The sequence below is a fragment of the Gopherus evgoodei genome, chromosome 8 (assembly GCF_007399415.2).
Source record: "Gopherus evgoodei ecotype Sinaloan lineage chromosome 8, rGopEvg1_v1.p, whole genome shotgun sequence".
In the NCBI taxonomy this organism is placed as follows: domain Eukaryota; kingdom Metazoa; phylum Chordata; order Testudines; family Testudinidae; genus Gopherus; species Gopherus evgoodei.
Window position 1 is genome coordinate 111,178,066 of NC_044329.1, and position 15,087 is coordinate 111,193,152.

Consider the following 15,087-nt stretch of genomic DNA (forward strand, 5'->3'; position numbering starts at 1 on the left):
TCCAGATCATTTAGGAATATGTTGAACAGCACTGGTCCCAGTACAGACCCCTGGGGGACAGCACTATTCACCTTTCCATTGTGAAAACCGACCATTTGTTCCTGCCCTTTTTTTCCTGTCTTTTTAACTAGTTACTGATTCATGAGAGGCCCTTCCCTCTTATCTCATGGCACTTACTTTGCTTAAGAGCCTTTGGTGAGGGACTTTGTCAAAGGTTTTCTGAAAGTCCAAATACACTAGATAAGCCTTGTCCACATGTTTGATCCTCTCAGAGAATTCTAATAAATTGGTGAGGCATGATTTCCCTTTATAGAAGCCATATTGACTTTTCCCCCACAAATCGTGTTCATTTATGTTTATGATAATTCTGTTCTTTATTACAGTTTCATCCAGTTTGGCTGGTACTGAAGTTAGGTTTACCAGCCTGTAATTGTCAGGATCACTTCCGGAGACATTAGCTATCCTCCAGTCATCTGGTCCAGAAGCTGATTGAAGTGATAGGTTACATACCACAGTTAGTAATTCTGCAATTTCATATTTGAGTTCCTTCAGAACTCTTGGCTGATTACCATCTGGTTCTGGCGACATATTACTATTTTACTTTGTTCCAAAACCACCTCTCTTGACACCTTAATCTGAGGCAGTTCTTCAGAGTTTACACCTGAAATTAATTGCTTGGGTGTGAGATTCTCCCTCACATCCTCTGCATTGAAGACTGATGCAAAGAATTTATTTAGCTTCTCCGAAATGTCCCTATCTTACTTGAGTGCTCCTTTAGCACCTCAGTCGTCCAGTGGCCCCACTGACTGGCAGGCTTCCTGCTTCTGATGTTCTTAAAACATTTTTTTTGCTGTTAGTTTTTTAGTCTTTTGCTACCTGTTCTTCAAGTTCTTTTTTTGGTCTGTCTAATTATACTTTTACACTCAACTTGCCAGAGTTTATCAGTGTGGGTCTTGGATTTCTGTTTTTATTGAGTATTTTTATGCATCCAGGGCCCAGCGTGGTAATGAACAGCCAGAATTGTAGTGTCTCACAATAGTCACCAGATTTGGTTCCTGTACACTTCATCTACACTAGGAATTTGACCAGTCGCTGGCATTGGCTGTTAGCAGTGGGTGTCTGATGGTATGCTAATAGCTTTGTCTCATTTGTACGGAAAGTTAAACAGTTTTCAACTCTGGCTCAGGGCGTCTCAGTACTGAGAACTATTGTAAGAAACCAGTTCTTTAGTGGATAAAGACCTGCCTTAACCTGGATCTTTACTTAGAATTACTGTAGACTTTTAAAGAGGGGTTTGCAGGTCTGGACTGAGCATTCATAGCATCTCCCCATGCAATGTCTTGCTCTGAGCAGGGCTGTCGGTGCCTCATGTCTGTGAAGACAATTCACCGGAAAATTGCCTCCTGTGGTATTGTGTCTTCCTGAGGCAGTGCTGTGGTTTTGCATCTAGTTCTGCTGGGCAAGCCATCGCCTCTGTCCAAGTCAGATGTCAGGATATTTCTTGCATGCCCAGCTTTGGGTGCACAGACCTGTCAAAACTGCAAATTGGTTCTACCTTGTCCTTTTTGATATGGATTTGGTCTGTGCACATTTTGATGCAGAACCATGAGGCATGTGGAGCTGGTTTACAGCTGGTAGTAAAATGGAGCATGAGTGGAATATGATTACTACTGTTTTAAGGAGCTTTGTCCCCAAGTCCTTGCCATGAAAGTAATGGTTTGGACCAGTGCAGATCTGCTGTATATTTTGTTGGTGAGATGGAACCTTTAAGGTGGGGATGTTCTTTGATTTTGTTCTTTAATTATCTGTGTTCAGTACCTGCCTGCATCATGCCATGCGTGGCCAGGGCTGACAGTATCTCTCTTCTGCAAAAACAAATTAGCCTGAAAACTAAAGAAATGATGCTTACTATGGTTCTTACTGCACTGGAATCGGCACAGCTGATAAGGCTTAGCGAAAGTGTCCTCAGAAAAGCAACCAGGTAAAAATGGGACCTTCCCATTCACTGTATCTGAGTCACCTGTTTACTGACATACGTGTGTTTTGCTGCTGTTAGTTCTCTTGGCTCTTCAGTGCTATCGGTAAGCATGCTGACTTTATGCTGCCTTAGGTATCTCCAGGGACAATGCTGGCTATGTTCCAGTTACGGAATCTTTTACTGGTAGCGATGTAAGATGCAGAGGTTTGGTCTGAGCGTAGGATTTGGAGCCAGGAACAGCCAAGTCTTAATCTTACCTCTGCTACTGATTCCTTCTATGACCTGGAGCAACTCATTTAACTTCTCTGCCTCAGTTTCATCACGGTAAGATAAGATCATGGGGTGCTGTCAGGAGAGCGCTTTGAAGATGAAGATGCTGTATACATGTTAAGTCAGGGGTGGGCAAACTTTTTGTCCCAAGGGCCACATCTGGGTATGGAAATTGTATGGTGGGCCATGAATGCTCACGAAATTGGGGGTTGGGATGCAGGAGGGGGTGAGGGCTCTGGCTGGGGGTGCGGTCTCCGGGGTGGGGCCCGAAATGAGGAGTTCAGTGTGCAGGAGCGGGCTCTGGGCTGGGGTAGGAGGTTGGAGTATGGGGAGGGGGCAACTTCATCTTTAAAAAGTATAAACCACCCTTATTATAGCAACAAGCCTAGAATACTAGGTACTCAGGTGGTCACCTGTAGGTACTGGTTGAGAACTAAGCAGGCCTGGACCAATCTGTTACTGGCAGGCCAATAAGATCATCTGCTTTAAAGCAGTCGCAGTGCCCCATTGCTTAACAGCTCACTGAGACCAATGACTAATGGCAAGCCTATGCTACAAAAGTAAGTTCACCTAAGTTACATCGATGTACAGCCACTGCAGTAATTGCATCGCTTTTGCATGTCCACACTGAAAGGCAACTGCAGTTGATGTAAGTAACTCAGTGTCTGCACTGACGCTGCGTCGACCTAACTACCTCGACCCAAGTGCTACGCCTCTCGCAGAGATGGAGTTAAGTCGGTGTGGTGAGCGAGTTACATCGGTGGGAACAACATTTTAGCGTTGACACTTACAGAATTAGATCAGTGTAAGCTGCCTTGTGTTGACCTAACTCTGCAATGTAGGCCAGTCCTAAATTATCCCAGGGTGCACTTGTGCCCTTGCACTATTTAAGCACTGTACCATTAGCTATACAATCATTAACCTGGGAGCCGGTAACCAATCGCATAGTTAAATAGGGCGGTTGTTGCAGAAAAAGGTACTTGAGCAGCACTCACCATGGGGGGGCAGGGAGATCCATATCGCCTCCAAGTAAAACCCCCTCTGACCGCACACCTTTAGTTGTCACCTACCACCCTGTATTGGAACCCACGTGGGGTATCAAGTACAATCCATGCTCGATGGGGACCCCATCTTGAAATAAATCTTTCTTAAACTCCTCCTTCTGGCCTTCAAACTACCCACCAGTCTCTTCAAGCTCATCATCAGAGGCAACCTGTCACCTGTGGGTGAACATTTTTCACAAGCAGTCACTCTATATCTGACCTCTCAGTCCTCATCCTCAAAGGAAACCTGCACAGTGCTTTCAAAAGAATCACCTGGGAGCTTAAATTCATAGCGTTGCTAGACACTAAAAATCATAGTCTCAATAAAGACATCAGATTTATGGTTTATTGCAACAAATGTAACCCGCTAACCACCCTTCTGTCCTGTGATTATAGGGGTGTTAATGGGCCACTTCTCCTTGAATGGTCCCTTAGAATATGTGCTAACTACTTATGTTAAACTATTTGTTGGGTCTTGTATTTAGCTCTGACCCTCTCAGTACCTTTCCCTGGCCTGAAGAAGAGCTCTCTTGTAGCTCGAAAGCTTGTCTCTCTCCCGAACAGAAGCTGGTCCAGTAAAAGATATTACCTACCCCGCCTTGTGCAGCTGAACACATTTGCAGCCTGAGGGTAAGGGAACAAGCCCAGTAGTTTAGTGCACTTATGATATTTTAGTAGCACCTTGAAACTCCAGTCGTTCATAGCCCCATTGTGGGTGTGCAGTACAAACGCTGCCTGTAAATATTTATAGTGGAAATATTTCAAAGCCATATTTGTAAAATTTGAGTCATCAGTGCTTGCTGAGGACATCTTGTGTCCTTTCCAAGTATGATGCTTTTAAGCCAAACAGTATTTTTAAGTTACCTGAGCTCAGAAGAGCATCTGAACTATCACTAAGACTTTGTCTACATTATCACTTTTGTTGATAAGGGTTTTAAAAAAACTATCCCCCTGACCGACATGCTTTGCCAACAAAAGCGCTGGTGTGCACAGCCTGATGTCGGCAGGAGATGGTCTCCTGCCAGCATAGTTTCCGCTGCTCATTGGGGGTGATTTGATTATGCTGACGGGAATGCTCTCTCCTTTTGTCATAGAGCAGCTACATGGGAGACCTTACAGCAGTACAGCTGTGCCACTGTAAGATCTGTCATGTAGACATCGCCTAAAGCCTGCAGATTGAGCCCCGAAGGGAAGGATGCATCTGACTCAAAAGTAACTGAGTGGCTGTTCTTCAGACTCTCCAGAAAATGAGATCTGGGACCAAGCCCAAGCAGGAAAAACAAAAGTTCAGAGAGTAAAAAGGCATCAAGAACTTTCCAAGAAAGCATCTAACTTCATGGTCACTTTTCTGCCCACCTCACTGAAATCCTTTTGGGCTGTAGGCAGCCAGGGGACAGTGGTTTGGATACAGAATTGGAGCCAGGAGCTCTTGAGTTCTAGCTCTGGCTCCAACACAGACCCCTGTGTGACTGTAGGCTAGTGAGTAAGCTTCCTATGCCTCAGTTTCGCCAGCTGCAAAATAGGATTGTTCTCTCGTTCATTTGTGGGGTCCCTGAGAGGGGCTGGATAGGGCCCCTGTTTTCCTCTTTTCCTTGCTTTGGTCATAGGGTATATGATCTCTAATTTGGATGAAGGGAGTGGGACTTAGGCCTTGGCTACACTCACACTTTACAGCGCTGCAACTTTCGCGCTCAGGGGTGTGAAAAAACACCCCCCTGAGCGCAGCAAGTTACAGCGCTGCAAAGCGCCATTGTCAACAGTGCCCGCGCTTCCAGCACTGCAAGCTAATTCCCACTGGGAGGTGGAGTACCTGCAGCGCTGGGAGAGCTCTCTCCCAGCGCTGGCGCCGTGACCACACTCGCATGTCAAAGCGCTCCTGTGGCAGCGCTTTAAAGTTGCGCGTGTAGCCAAGCCCTTAGTGCTGTTAAGGTCTCACTGCTACTCAGTGGCTAATCCCCAGGGAGTGAGGAATAGCCAGCCTTTTAGTGATGAGATTTTTGTGCATGTCCCCTCTCTCCTATTCCTTAGCCTGGCTTGCCAGCCATCACTATGTTATCTGTTTAGACTTCGGTTTGGTGGCAGAGTTATTCTGATTCTGCTGTTAGGCCCTGTCTATAAAATCAAATCAAAAATCCACTGCAGCCTACTGTTAGCCGGGGTGTCTGTTACGCCCCGGTACACACACACATGACCTTCGCACCCATGCCATGTGTTTTACCAGCGCTGGTAATGTCGATCGTTTGCGCTGCTTGGTGTCAGCCTAAGAACTGGGGAGGGAAACATTTCTGGACCTTAATACAAGAAAGTCTGAGTTTGTTTCAGGCTGAAGAGGGGAGAGTCTGTTGTGAATGACTGATATCTTTTTTTATTTTTTGGTAAGGCAACAAGAAGGTAAAAATGTGGGGCCTCTCAGCATTCAGGGTAAATGTCACTTGCACCCCCTGCGTTATGCATGAGGGACTGCTTGTTAAAGAAATGGCCAACTTCATAGAGAAGGTGTCCTCTGCAGAACAGTGCCAGCTCTGGTGTATTAGGGTTTTGTTTAGTACATTGATTTTGACAGTGGCTGATGGGAGGAAAAGGCATGTCTCGAAGAGCCTGAGGCCTAGTCTACACTGTGGGAGGATCGATCTAAGTTACGCAACTTCAGCTACGTGAATAGCGTAGCTGAAGTCAATGTACTTAGATCTATTCACCGTGGTGTCTTCACTGCAGTAAGTCGATGGCTGATGCTCCCCCGTTGACTCTGCCTGCGCCTCTCGCCCTGGCGGAGTACCGGATTCGACAGGAGAGCACTTGGCGGTCAATTTATCCCGTCTAGACTAGATGCAATAAATCCATCACTGCCCGTCGGTCCAGCGGGTAATGTAGCGAAGCCCTAAGAATCTGCTTGATATCAGGGAAGGGAGAACAGCTCCTGCAGCCAGAATTTGCCTTCTTATTTCATAGTTTGAAAAAGGCTTCAGTGTGGGTTGTCGTCCTTTGCGATAAAAAGGTAACGTCTGGAAGTGCAAGGATCGGCTTAGCCCGGCTTACCCTGCCCTCCAGGGTGATACATGCTGTGGCTTCCAGTCTGGTTGGAGCTGCAAATCTTCATCGCGACATCAAGCTTCAACTATTGTAGCTCTACAGTCTCGTACCACGGGCAGTCAAAGATGTAGGAGTGGCTTTTGAGGAAACAAATGGATGATGTTGCTGATTCTGAATGTGGAAGGGAGGAGAGTCTGTTCAGCTAATGGTTTGGGGCAAGGAGCAGTAGGAAGGCTCAAAGCATGTATACGAGGGAGTTGGGGGGAGCGTGTGGGGCAGACAAGTGTGATGGGCAGAGATCAGCTCAGGAGTAAATGGAGGGTTTAGGCCAGCAAAGAAGGATGAGGAGGATGAGCTGGCTGTCTGAATGTGGGATCCGTCAGTGGTTCTGTCATGTTTCCTGATGGAAACATCCCAGTCTGCAGATAGCTAAATTGAGGCTTACGTCTGGATTTCAAACCCACCTAGGGGATTTGGCTGCCCAGTTCTCTTTAACTTTACTAGGATTTGAGCATCTGGGAGTGAGGGCATGTGAAAAGTTTGGGGACCACTGCCTTAAGTGGCTTTGAAGATCTGTGAGGAAAGGCTCTAGAGATGGCTCCATATGTAGACTTGGGCCCCAGGCAGGGTTAGATGACGGTGGCTGCTGAAGCTGTGTGAACACTAGTGCTCCTGTCATTACTTGTGCTCACAGAGCGGCTCTGCTGTTAGCAAAGGTGGGAAACTTTTGACATAACTCCCTAGTGCAGAAACAGTCACTGTGTGCCCTGGTATGAGGCCTTGGACTCAATCAACTTGATTGGAAAAAATGGTTAAAAAGTAGGATTTAGGCTTTTCGTCATCGAGGTTGTGGGTCCAATTCAGTGCTTGGTCCCAGTCTCCTCTATCTGGGGCTGGAAGTACTTTGGTGATCATAGACATTAGAAGTGGGTCTCCCAGGTGCTGGGGCAGAGGTGTATCCGACAGGACACTTTCTGGTGCATCCATAGCAGTGAGGGCCACGTTTTCTGCCTGTGGGAGACTGTTTTAATGCACGTCACTGTCAAGACATTGTTCCAGGGATTTAGTTGAAAACTTTCCCATTCAGGGCTCATGGATTAAACTATTTTTACCCCGTGTTGGATTGAATAATTCCCTTTTCCATGGTGTTCATACACCCTTCCGATGTCCGTACAGATGACACTTGGTCGACACGTGCCCCCAGCTCTTAGTCATTGTTTAGCTAAATCATATATATCAAACTCATTCGGTCTCCTTCGTTTCTGTCAGTCCTGCTGGCCCCTGACCATTTTTCTTTGTCTCACAACCAAAAGGAGCCCAGTGTTCTCAGCTGCGGGGGGAAGGAGAGGGTTGAGTGTCCCTCACTCACCAGCCGCTGTACTGCATTGGTACGTTCTAGTGGGGAGTCTTGTCCAAGCCTGCTCATCCAGGGACGTGGTTGTGGCTTGGGGCAGCAAGCTGGAAAGGAAAGATATAAAATTAACATAGCACACTTTAAGTGGACATAAAGCTGGCCTGCTGATAGGTCTCAAAATGTAATTATAGATGGGGAATCATCATGCAGTTGGGTGTGTTTCTAGTGGGATTCTGCAGGGATCAGTTCATGACCCTCTAATATTTGATAAATGATCTGTAAGAAAATGATTCTGGATAAAGTTTGCGGATTAAACAAAAAGTGAGGGAGTGGTGAATAATGAAGCAGACAAGTTACTAATACAGATCAATCTGGATCACTTGGTAAGCTTGACACAACAAACAATATGCATTTTAGCATGACTAAATGCTCTTCATCTAGGAATGAAGAAAGGAGGCCACATTACCGGATGGGGGACACTATTCTAGGAAGTGGTCATGGTGAATGATCAGCTGATCACGGGCTCCCACTGTGATGCTGTAGTCCAAAGGGCTAATACAGTTATTTGTTGCACGAATGGGAATCCTGAGTAGGAGTGGAGAGTTTATTTTATCTCTGTATTGGCACCGGTGCAATCCTGTGTCCAGTTCTGGTGTCCACACTTCAAGGAGGAGGTTGATAAATTGGAGAGGGTTTGGAGAAGAGCCAGAATTGTTAAAGGATTAGAAAACTTGCCTGATAGTGATTGACTCAAGGAGTTCAATCAGTTTATCTTAACAAAGAGAAGGTTATTGGTGACTTGATCACAGTTTGCAGTGGCCTATATTGGGAACAAATATTTGATAATGGGCTCTCCGGGCTAGCAGAGAAGGGTCTAACACGATCCAATGGCTGGAAGTTGAAGCCAGACAAAGTAAGACTGTAAATAAGGCGTACGGTTTTAAAGCTGAAAGTCACTAACCAGTGGAACAATTTCCCAAGGGTCCTGGTGGATTCTCAATCACTGGCAATTTTTAACTCAAGATTAGATGTTTTTCTAACAGATCTGCTCTGGGAATTATTTGAGGATGTTCTGTGGCCAGTGTTACACAGGAGGTCAAACTCGATGATCATAATGGTCCCTTTTGGCCTTGGAATCTGTGAATCTCAGTGTTGCAAATTTCAAGTTTGCGATATTTGGTGTCTGTCTTAAAGCACAAGCTCCTGGAGTCCTTTGATTAAATTAGGGTGACCATGTAACCCGATTTTATAGGGACAGCCCTGATTTTTGGGTCTTTTTCTTAAATAGGCTCCTATTACCCTCCACCCCCGTCCCGATTTTTCACCCTTGCTGTCTGGTCACCCTAGGTTAAGTGGATGCTGAGAGTCTCTCTCAAATAAATAAATTAAATAATACAAAAAGGTTTCTTGCTGTCGTGGTTGTGGAGAAAAGCCTGAAAATGTGACCCAAGTGTGATCTAAAGGCTCAGAACCCGGAAGACTACAGAAAAAGAACCTCAGTTGATCATTTAAAGAAAATGTCCTGATTGTCGAGAGAGTCTCATGATTTTGGGGGCCTGGCTCCTGGTGTTTGAAAGTTTGGGGCAGGCAGGACACTGATCCTAGCGGCAGGGATGGCGGGAAGAAAACCCTAGTGTTCCAAGAGCCAGCTGGCATCATGTCAACCTTTTCTGCAGGATTCGTTATCTTGTGGTGCTTTCCATTGTTCCCTTTTGTTATTCCTTTGAATGATGCTGAGTGTGAAAGTCTGGGATTCCCCCCAGCTTGCACTTTCTCTGCTCCTTTCCCAGAATATATTTGTTTAAATGAATTTAACTGGCAAGTGTGTGCGTGTCTTCTTCCAGGTAGTTATGGCAGAAGTAATCTGGTGCTTGCTGCTGCAGAAAGGGCTCTTGAACAGGGTTGACTAATACGCAAAGTAACTTGCCTCAAACCATGTGCTGCAGTATTCCACACTGTGTGTGTGTGCGTGCGCGTGGGCATGTTAGATGACCATTCTTCAGAAAGTTAGCACGGCCTTTGATCTTCCCCTCCCCCTCCTTTTTCCCGTTACTGACCTCATTGTCTGTCTGGTGTGTGTGTTGGTCAGTTTAATCGAAATTAGCTATTGGGGGTAAGACCTGTTAGCTCATCTCGCCAGTCGCCCCTGGAGGCCAGTGCAGGACTGCTCAACTTGAAAACAGCTTTAGTTAAAATAATTAAGGAAGGGAAAAAAGACAAATCTGTTAGGTTTGTACTGTCCAGGCTCTGACCCTTTTTCTAGTTTAATTGCCCTGGAAAAAAAGGAGAAACTAGCTTTCTAAAAGCTCAGATTCTTCCCTCTCTTTCCACCCCCCCACCCCCGCGTCCGGAAACTTGGAGGCATCAACTCTCATCTGTCAAAGTGTAAATCAGCAATTAAAACACAAACAGTGAAATGCCAAAGATGACCTGAAGCACAAAGCAACTGACAAACAAGTCCGGACAAATCGGCGGATAATTTATAAGCATTGCCCTAAAATCTAATTATTTGGCAATTCGAATTTGCAGCCGGCCAGGGCTGTGCAATAAATTTAACCCGCCATAAATTATTTAGGAGCAGCCCGTGGTGTAAATCAAAACCGCGAGTGTTTGTTTAAGAAATAAGCTCTTTTTTTGTATAAAATGACTTTTTTCTTCAAAAGAAAAACAGTTGAACGGACTGCACGGCCATTGAGCGTGTATCCCCTCGACAGAGCACCCTCCTGCCTCTGCCCCCTTGGGAAGGTGTCAGAGGAGGTCTGTGTCTTAGCAGAAAGTTCTGTCCTTTTTCTGACCAGAAAAATCCTTTCCTCTCCTAGGCAGCACCCACTTGTTTTTATTGCATTTTGAACAGTCAGCTCTAATTTTTCCTGATATCTTTTATCCTTTGTATTTATTAAACTTCTTCAAGGGGTGGGTGGGATGGAATAAATCATACTCCAGAGTAGTTTTTGAACTCAATGGGCAATAGTCTGTAACCTAAATAAATAAATAAGAGGCTTTGAGCATGCCCCGCCCACTCCTCAAATAGACACTTGGGTTAAAGGGTTTGAGGAGCCTGGAAGATCTTGCTGCGTATTTTATACTTGTAATCCACTAATGTTAGGGTTCCAAGAATCCAAGAATATGGGCAAAGGATTCCTCTGTGAATAGCAGTGTAACTCTTGCTGTTTTGTTTCTAGAACCAAGAGATTTCCCCATTATGGGAACATGTTTAGTGAGTGTAATTGTTTAATTTCTTTATTATCAGCAGAATTAAAATTACTAATTTCCCCTTCCCCCTCTTCCTGCCTCCCCATTTTGATGTTTTAGGCAAGAGGTTTCATGTAGTGAGAGTGAAGCAGTAAAAGGCTGAATTTACAGAGGTGATTTCACAGGCCCTCATGAATTTTCCTACTCCCTCGGAAGAGGAAATCCTTGTTAGCTTTGCAATCAGCTAGTTGTGATGCAGCCTTCCAGCTGTTTCATAGAGAACTGTCATGGGACAGGCAGGTTATTCTGAGTGCTTGCATGGGGTGTCTCTCTTTTGGGGTGGCTGGGAAGGAGGGCAAAAATTATCAGTGCACTGTCATGCAGTTTAGTTTAAAGAACTGCAGACTCATGTATATGAGCAAACAGATTTGGTAACAGGATATTTTTAATTTTAACTTTTCCCACATTTGTATATTAGCACAGTGTGTGTGTGGGGGGGGGAATTGTGGTGTCTTTTCAGACCTGTTAAAATTGATTTTTAGAATCTCTTTGTTTCCACAATATAATTGCAAATACCTGTGCCAGTGATTTGGAGCTGTGTGCCAAAGACTTTCCCCATTCAAAATGTATTCAACTTTTCATGATAATGGAAAGGCAGATAAAGAGTGTGTTATTTATCACCAGCAATTTGAATTCCAGAGTTTCCTTTCAAGTTGGGCTACACTGCTAAATAAAATGTATAACTGCACTGGGAATGGGCGTACACAATGGATTGCTCGTATTCCTGGTAGAATATGGCTATTTGCAGTTTCCAAATACCTCCAAAACAATTCTAATGCATTCAGAACTCCTTATCGTGTTTGCGTTTACTAGTTCAGCTTTGGTGGTGAGAAATCTATAAGAAAACAGTTAAAAAAGAGATAGAGATGGGAGAGATTGATACTGGTAGAACTAGATCTGGGAGGCACTGAAGTTGGCATTTATGCTCCCTAAGGTCAGAATTAGATGCGGATGTGTGTGGGATCCCTGTGCAGTTTTTAAGTTCAGCCAAAATGGACCAATTTCCATTGTACCTGTAATTGTAATGTTTCTCCCCCAAAACCGGTTTGACAGTGTAGATGTAACCTGGCCCTGTAGTTAGCCAGGCCAGTTGTGAGAGTGTGTGGGTGCTCGGCTGCTTTTCTGAATCGCAGTCTGTCAGGGTGGAGGGAGGGTTGGCTCACCATTTCATAAGAATTACTAATGAAATTCTAGATCGGTAATAACATTTTAGATATCTAAAACAAGCCATATGCTTGGTGTTTTTTATTTGTTTGTTTGTTTTTTAAGTGGAAACAGATCAACTTTAAGCCATACATTCTTGGTAATAGAGGACTTTTTTCCTATTTATATTTGATAGATATTTTTGTTTCCGCAGGAATGTCAACTCCTAATTTCATGATGCATCATGGGCTTAAGAAAATTGAATTTAATAAAGGCGAAAGATGAATGGCACCTTTAAAGGCCCCAACACTTGTCTTTATTAGTAGGACAAACTGCAGGGTCTCCGAACACTGCTTCTCTCCAAATGAAAGTTTAAATGAAAAGTACAGCGATGTCACAGGTTAAATTTCATTGCAGGACTGGCTAACATTGTTAGTGAGGAGTGGAGCTGATTTCAAGGGGCTAGTATCTGTTGCCTTAGATACCAGCGGAGCAAACATCGCCAGAGACTGGAAAAATCTCCACTCTGGAGAGCATTCAGATAAACAGCTTTTTGGGAAGATCCTTGCCACTCCCTTGAAAACTGACCAAATAAACCAAAATAAATCTGTTAGTCTTTCTCCCAAGACATCCAAGTTGCTTGTCATTTTTTTTTCTGTGGCCTCAGATAGCATTACATTTTCCAGGTTTTTCAGTTCAGCTTTTTATTTTCCCAGTCTGTTTTAATCCAACCCTCCTGAAAGAGATTTTTGCCTCTGTTCTGGAAGCAAATAACAGACACCTTTGTGCATCAGCTTCTTGGGCAGCACCATGCAAGGCTCTCTTTCAGCCCGTCTTCACCTCCGGGCACTTGATAGGCCCCTCAGGAGCAATCCGTTCCCCTAGGACTGCTCTCTGCAGGGCAACACACATGCAGTCTGTGGCTGTCTCTCCATCTGGGAGAGAGCAATTTCTTTTCCTTTCATCCTGTGATGGAGATACCCCTTTGGACGGCAGCGCCTCATGTAGAGTCCAACCCTAAAAGGTGTGGCGCTTCCTTGGCTTCCGTTGAAGTCAGTGGGGTGGAGAACGAAGAGTCCTCGAGCTTGGGAATGGAAGACTGGCAGGTAGGAGAACACTAGCTGTTAGCTAGCCCTCCCTGTAGCAAAGGCTACAAAATGCTTTCATTGTAACTCCCTTCTCATAGATGCCCTGACTTGCTAAAACATTCTCCTCCTGAATCGAAACTCGCAGTGCTGGGTGTCTGCTCCGCCATGATGGTATGGAGGGAGAAGTCGAGCCACGTGTCTTCGGCCGTTCAGGATTACGTGAGGGGGAAGAACAAAAGCCCATTTCTGACCACCAGTTTTGCTTTCCGGGTGATCATTTAAATGGCTGAATTCATTGAGTTGAGATTTAGAGTGGGACTAGGTCTGAGTGGTGTGTGGGACCTTTCCAAAATCTGAACAGTGTTACCTGAAGCATATTTACAGAGAAACTTTGAGCCTTTATGCAGTGCTGAGGCAGAGAAATCATGCACTCCAGAATCAGGAAACAAAATTCCTCCTTTCCCACTGCAGGTTTGTAGTGTGTCATGTGGCAGGGTTAATGTTGTGGGGGAGCCATACGCTTTGGCATTTCCTGCTGCTGGATTTCTCCATCTTAACCTTGCATTAAGGCTGAATGTTGCACTTATTTCTTCTTCTGTTCATTTGATGTGCCTTTCCCACGTTTCCTACTTCACCCCACAGCCTACTCTGTGTCTGCCCCCTTTACGCCCCCTTCCCCCAAGTCCTTGGATCAGGAGCTATCAGGAGTTGTTCACACTGTGGCAGTGTATTCATGTACACTATATGAAATGGAAATGGTGTTACATGTTGTTCCCTTTCTCCCAACCCTCCCCCCCTTCTCCCTTTGGCTTTCAGTGTGTGGTGATGTCATCATGTCGTATTTATGACCTCACAATAATTTCTGTGCCTGGGTCACTGGGGTTGCAGCCGGGGCCTGAAAGCTATGTTAACTACTCTGCAGCGACTGCATTTTCCACATGCTAATTTTACTCACAAGAGTTGCCTTTTATTTATTTATTTTGTATTATTTATTTGTCTCTTCCAGATGTTTTCAGGCAGTTTTTTGTTGTTAAACTAATTCCATTCATGTTTTAAAAATTTATGAAAGCGCTAATAAAAATGTCAAAGTGGTAAAAATGTTAGCTTTTGCTGTGCTTTGATTAAATTTTGCAAACTGTTTTTGAATATTAAAAAGCAATATTTTTTTTATTCTCTCTCTCTCTCCCGCTCTCCCCGTCTCCCCCTCAAGTGATTTGAGAGTCTTGTTGCATGGTTATCACTCAGTGGGCTCATTTGCACTCCGGAACCCTGGTGCCATGCATCTCTATTAAATAACAGAGACAAATTATTCTTTAAAGACACCAAATTGTCACTTCTCTTACATTAAACTTGGGGGGAGAAGAGGAGGGGGACAAACACAAAGGATTTTATTGCCTTTATTCAGGGGTTGGATCTTTTAATTTCATGTATATTTTTTAATAATTGAGAAATCCATCATAACTGGCTTTGTTTAAACTTTTTATGAACAGGTCCATGTAAATTTTTGATTGCTGATTAGTCCTATAATTGAACGCTCCTGATGAAGAACATTTCTATTTCCCTATCAGCATAAATTCGCTGTAAGGAATAAGCCCGGGTTTGCTGCAGGGCTCTGTACCATAAAGGTTGCAGTGGTGAGGGAGCTCCTGGTTCATCCCAGCATTCTGTGTATGCAGTGGCCTAGCAGTTCGGGCTGTGGGAGAGTACATCGCAACTTCAGCTCCAGCCTCTCCCAGCAGGAGGCGCTTTATGCAATTGTCTAATGTCCCATATCCTTCAGAAGAGCCCCTGGTAAAGTTTACGAAGTTGGTCTCTCTCAGAGTACTGCTTTCTGGCTAAGTGACAATGGGTCTGCTGTATGTGTCTGTGTGTTGGCTTTGTGGGTACTGTTTTGAGAGAGATGGCAGGCTGACTTCCTGCGTGAGGGTG

General features: G+C 44.7%; 1 protein-coding gene across 2 annotated transcripts in view; it reads left to right on the top strand.

Annotated features, from left to right (window-relative positions):
* The window catches only part of ERI3 (ERI1 exoribonuclease family member 3), a 234,675-nt gene that overhangs the window by 17,757 nt on the left and 201,831 nt on the right, over positions 1-15,087 (top strand). Inside the window, exon 1 of one of the 2 annotated variants that reach the window (XM_030573809.1) lies at positions 14,738-14,949. The exons of the other annotated variant lie outside the window; for it this stretch is intronic. Coding sequence (XP_030429669.1) covers positions 14,908-14,949 — 42 coding nt within the window. The 5' untranslated portion in view covers positions 14,738-14,907. Of the gene's footprint in view, positions 1-14,737; positions 14,950-15,087 lie in introns of those variants that run through there. 2 annotated transcript variants of the gene reach the window in all.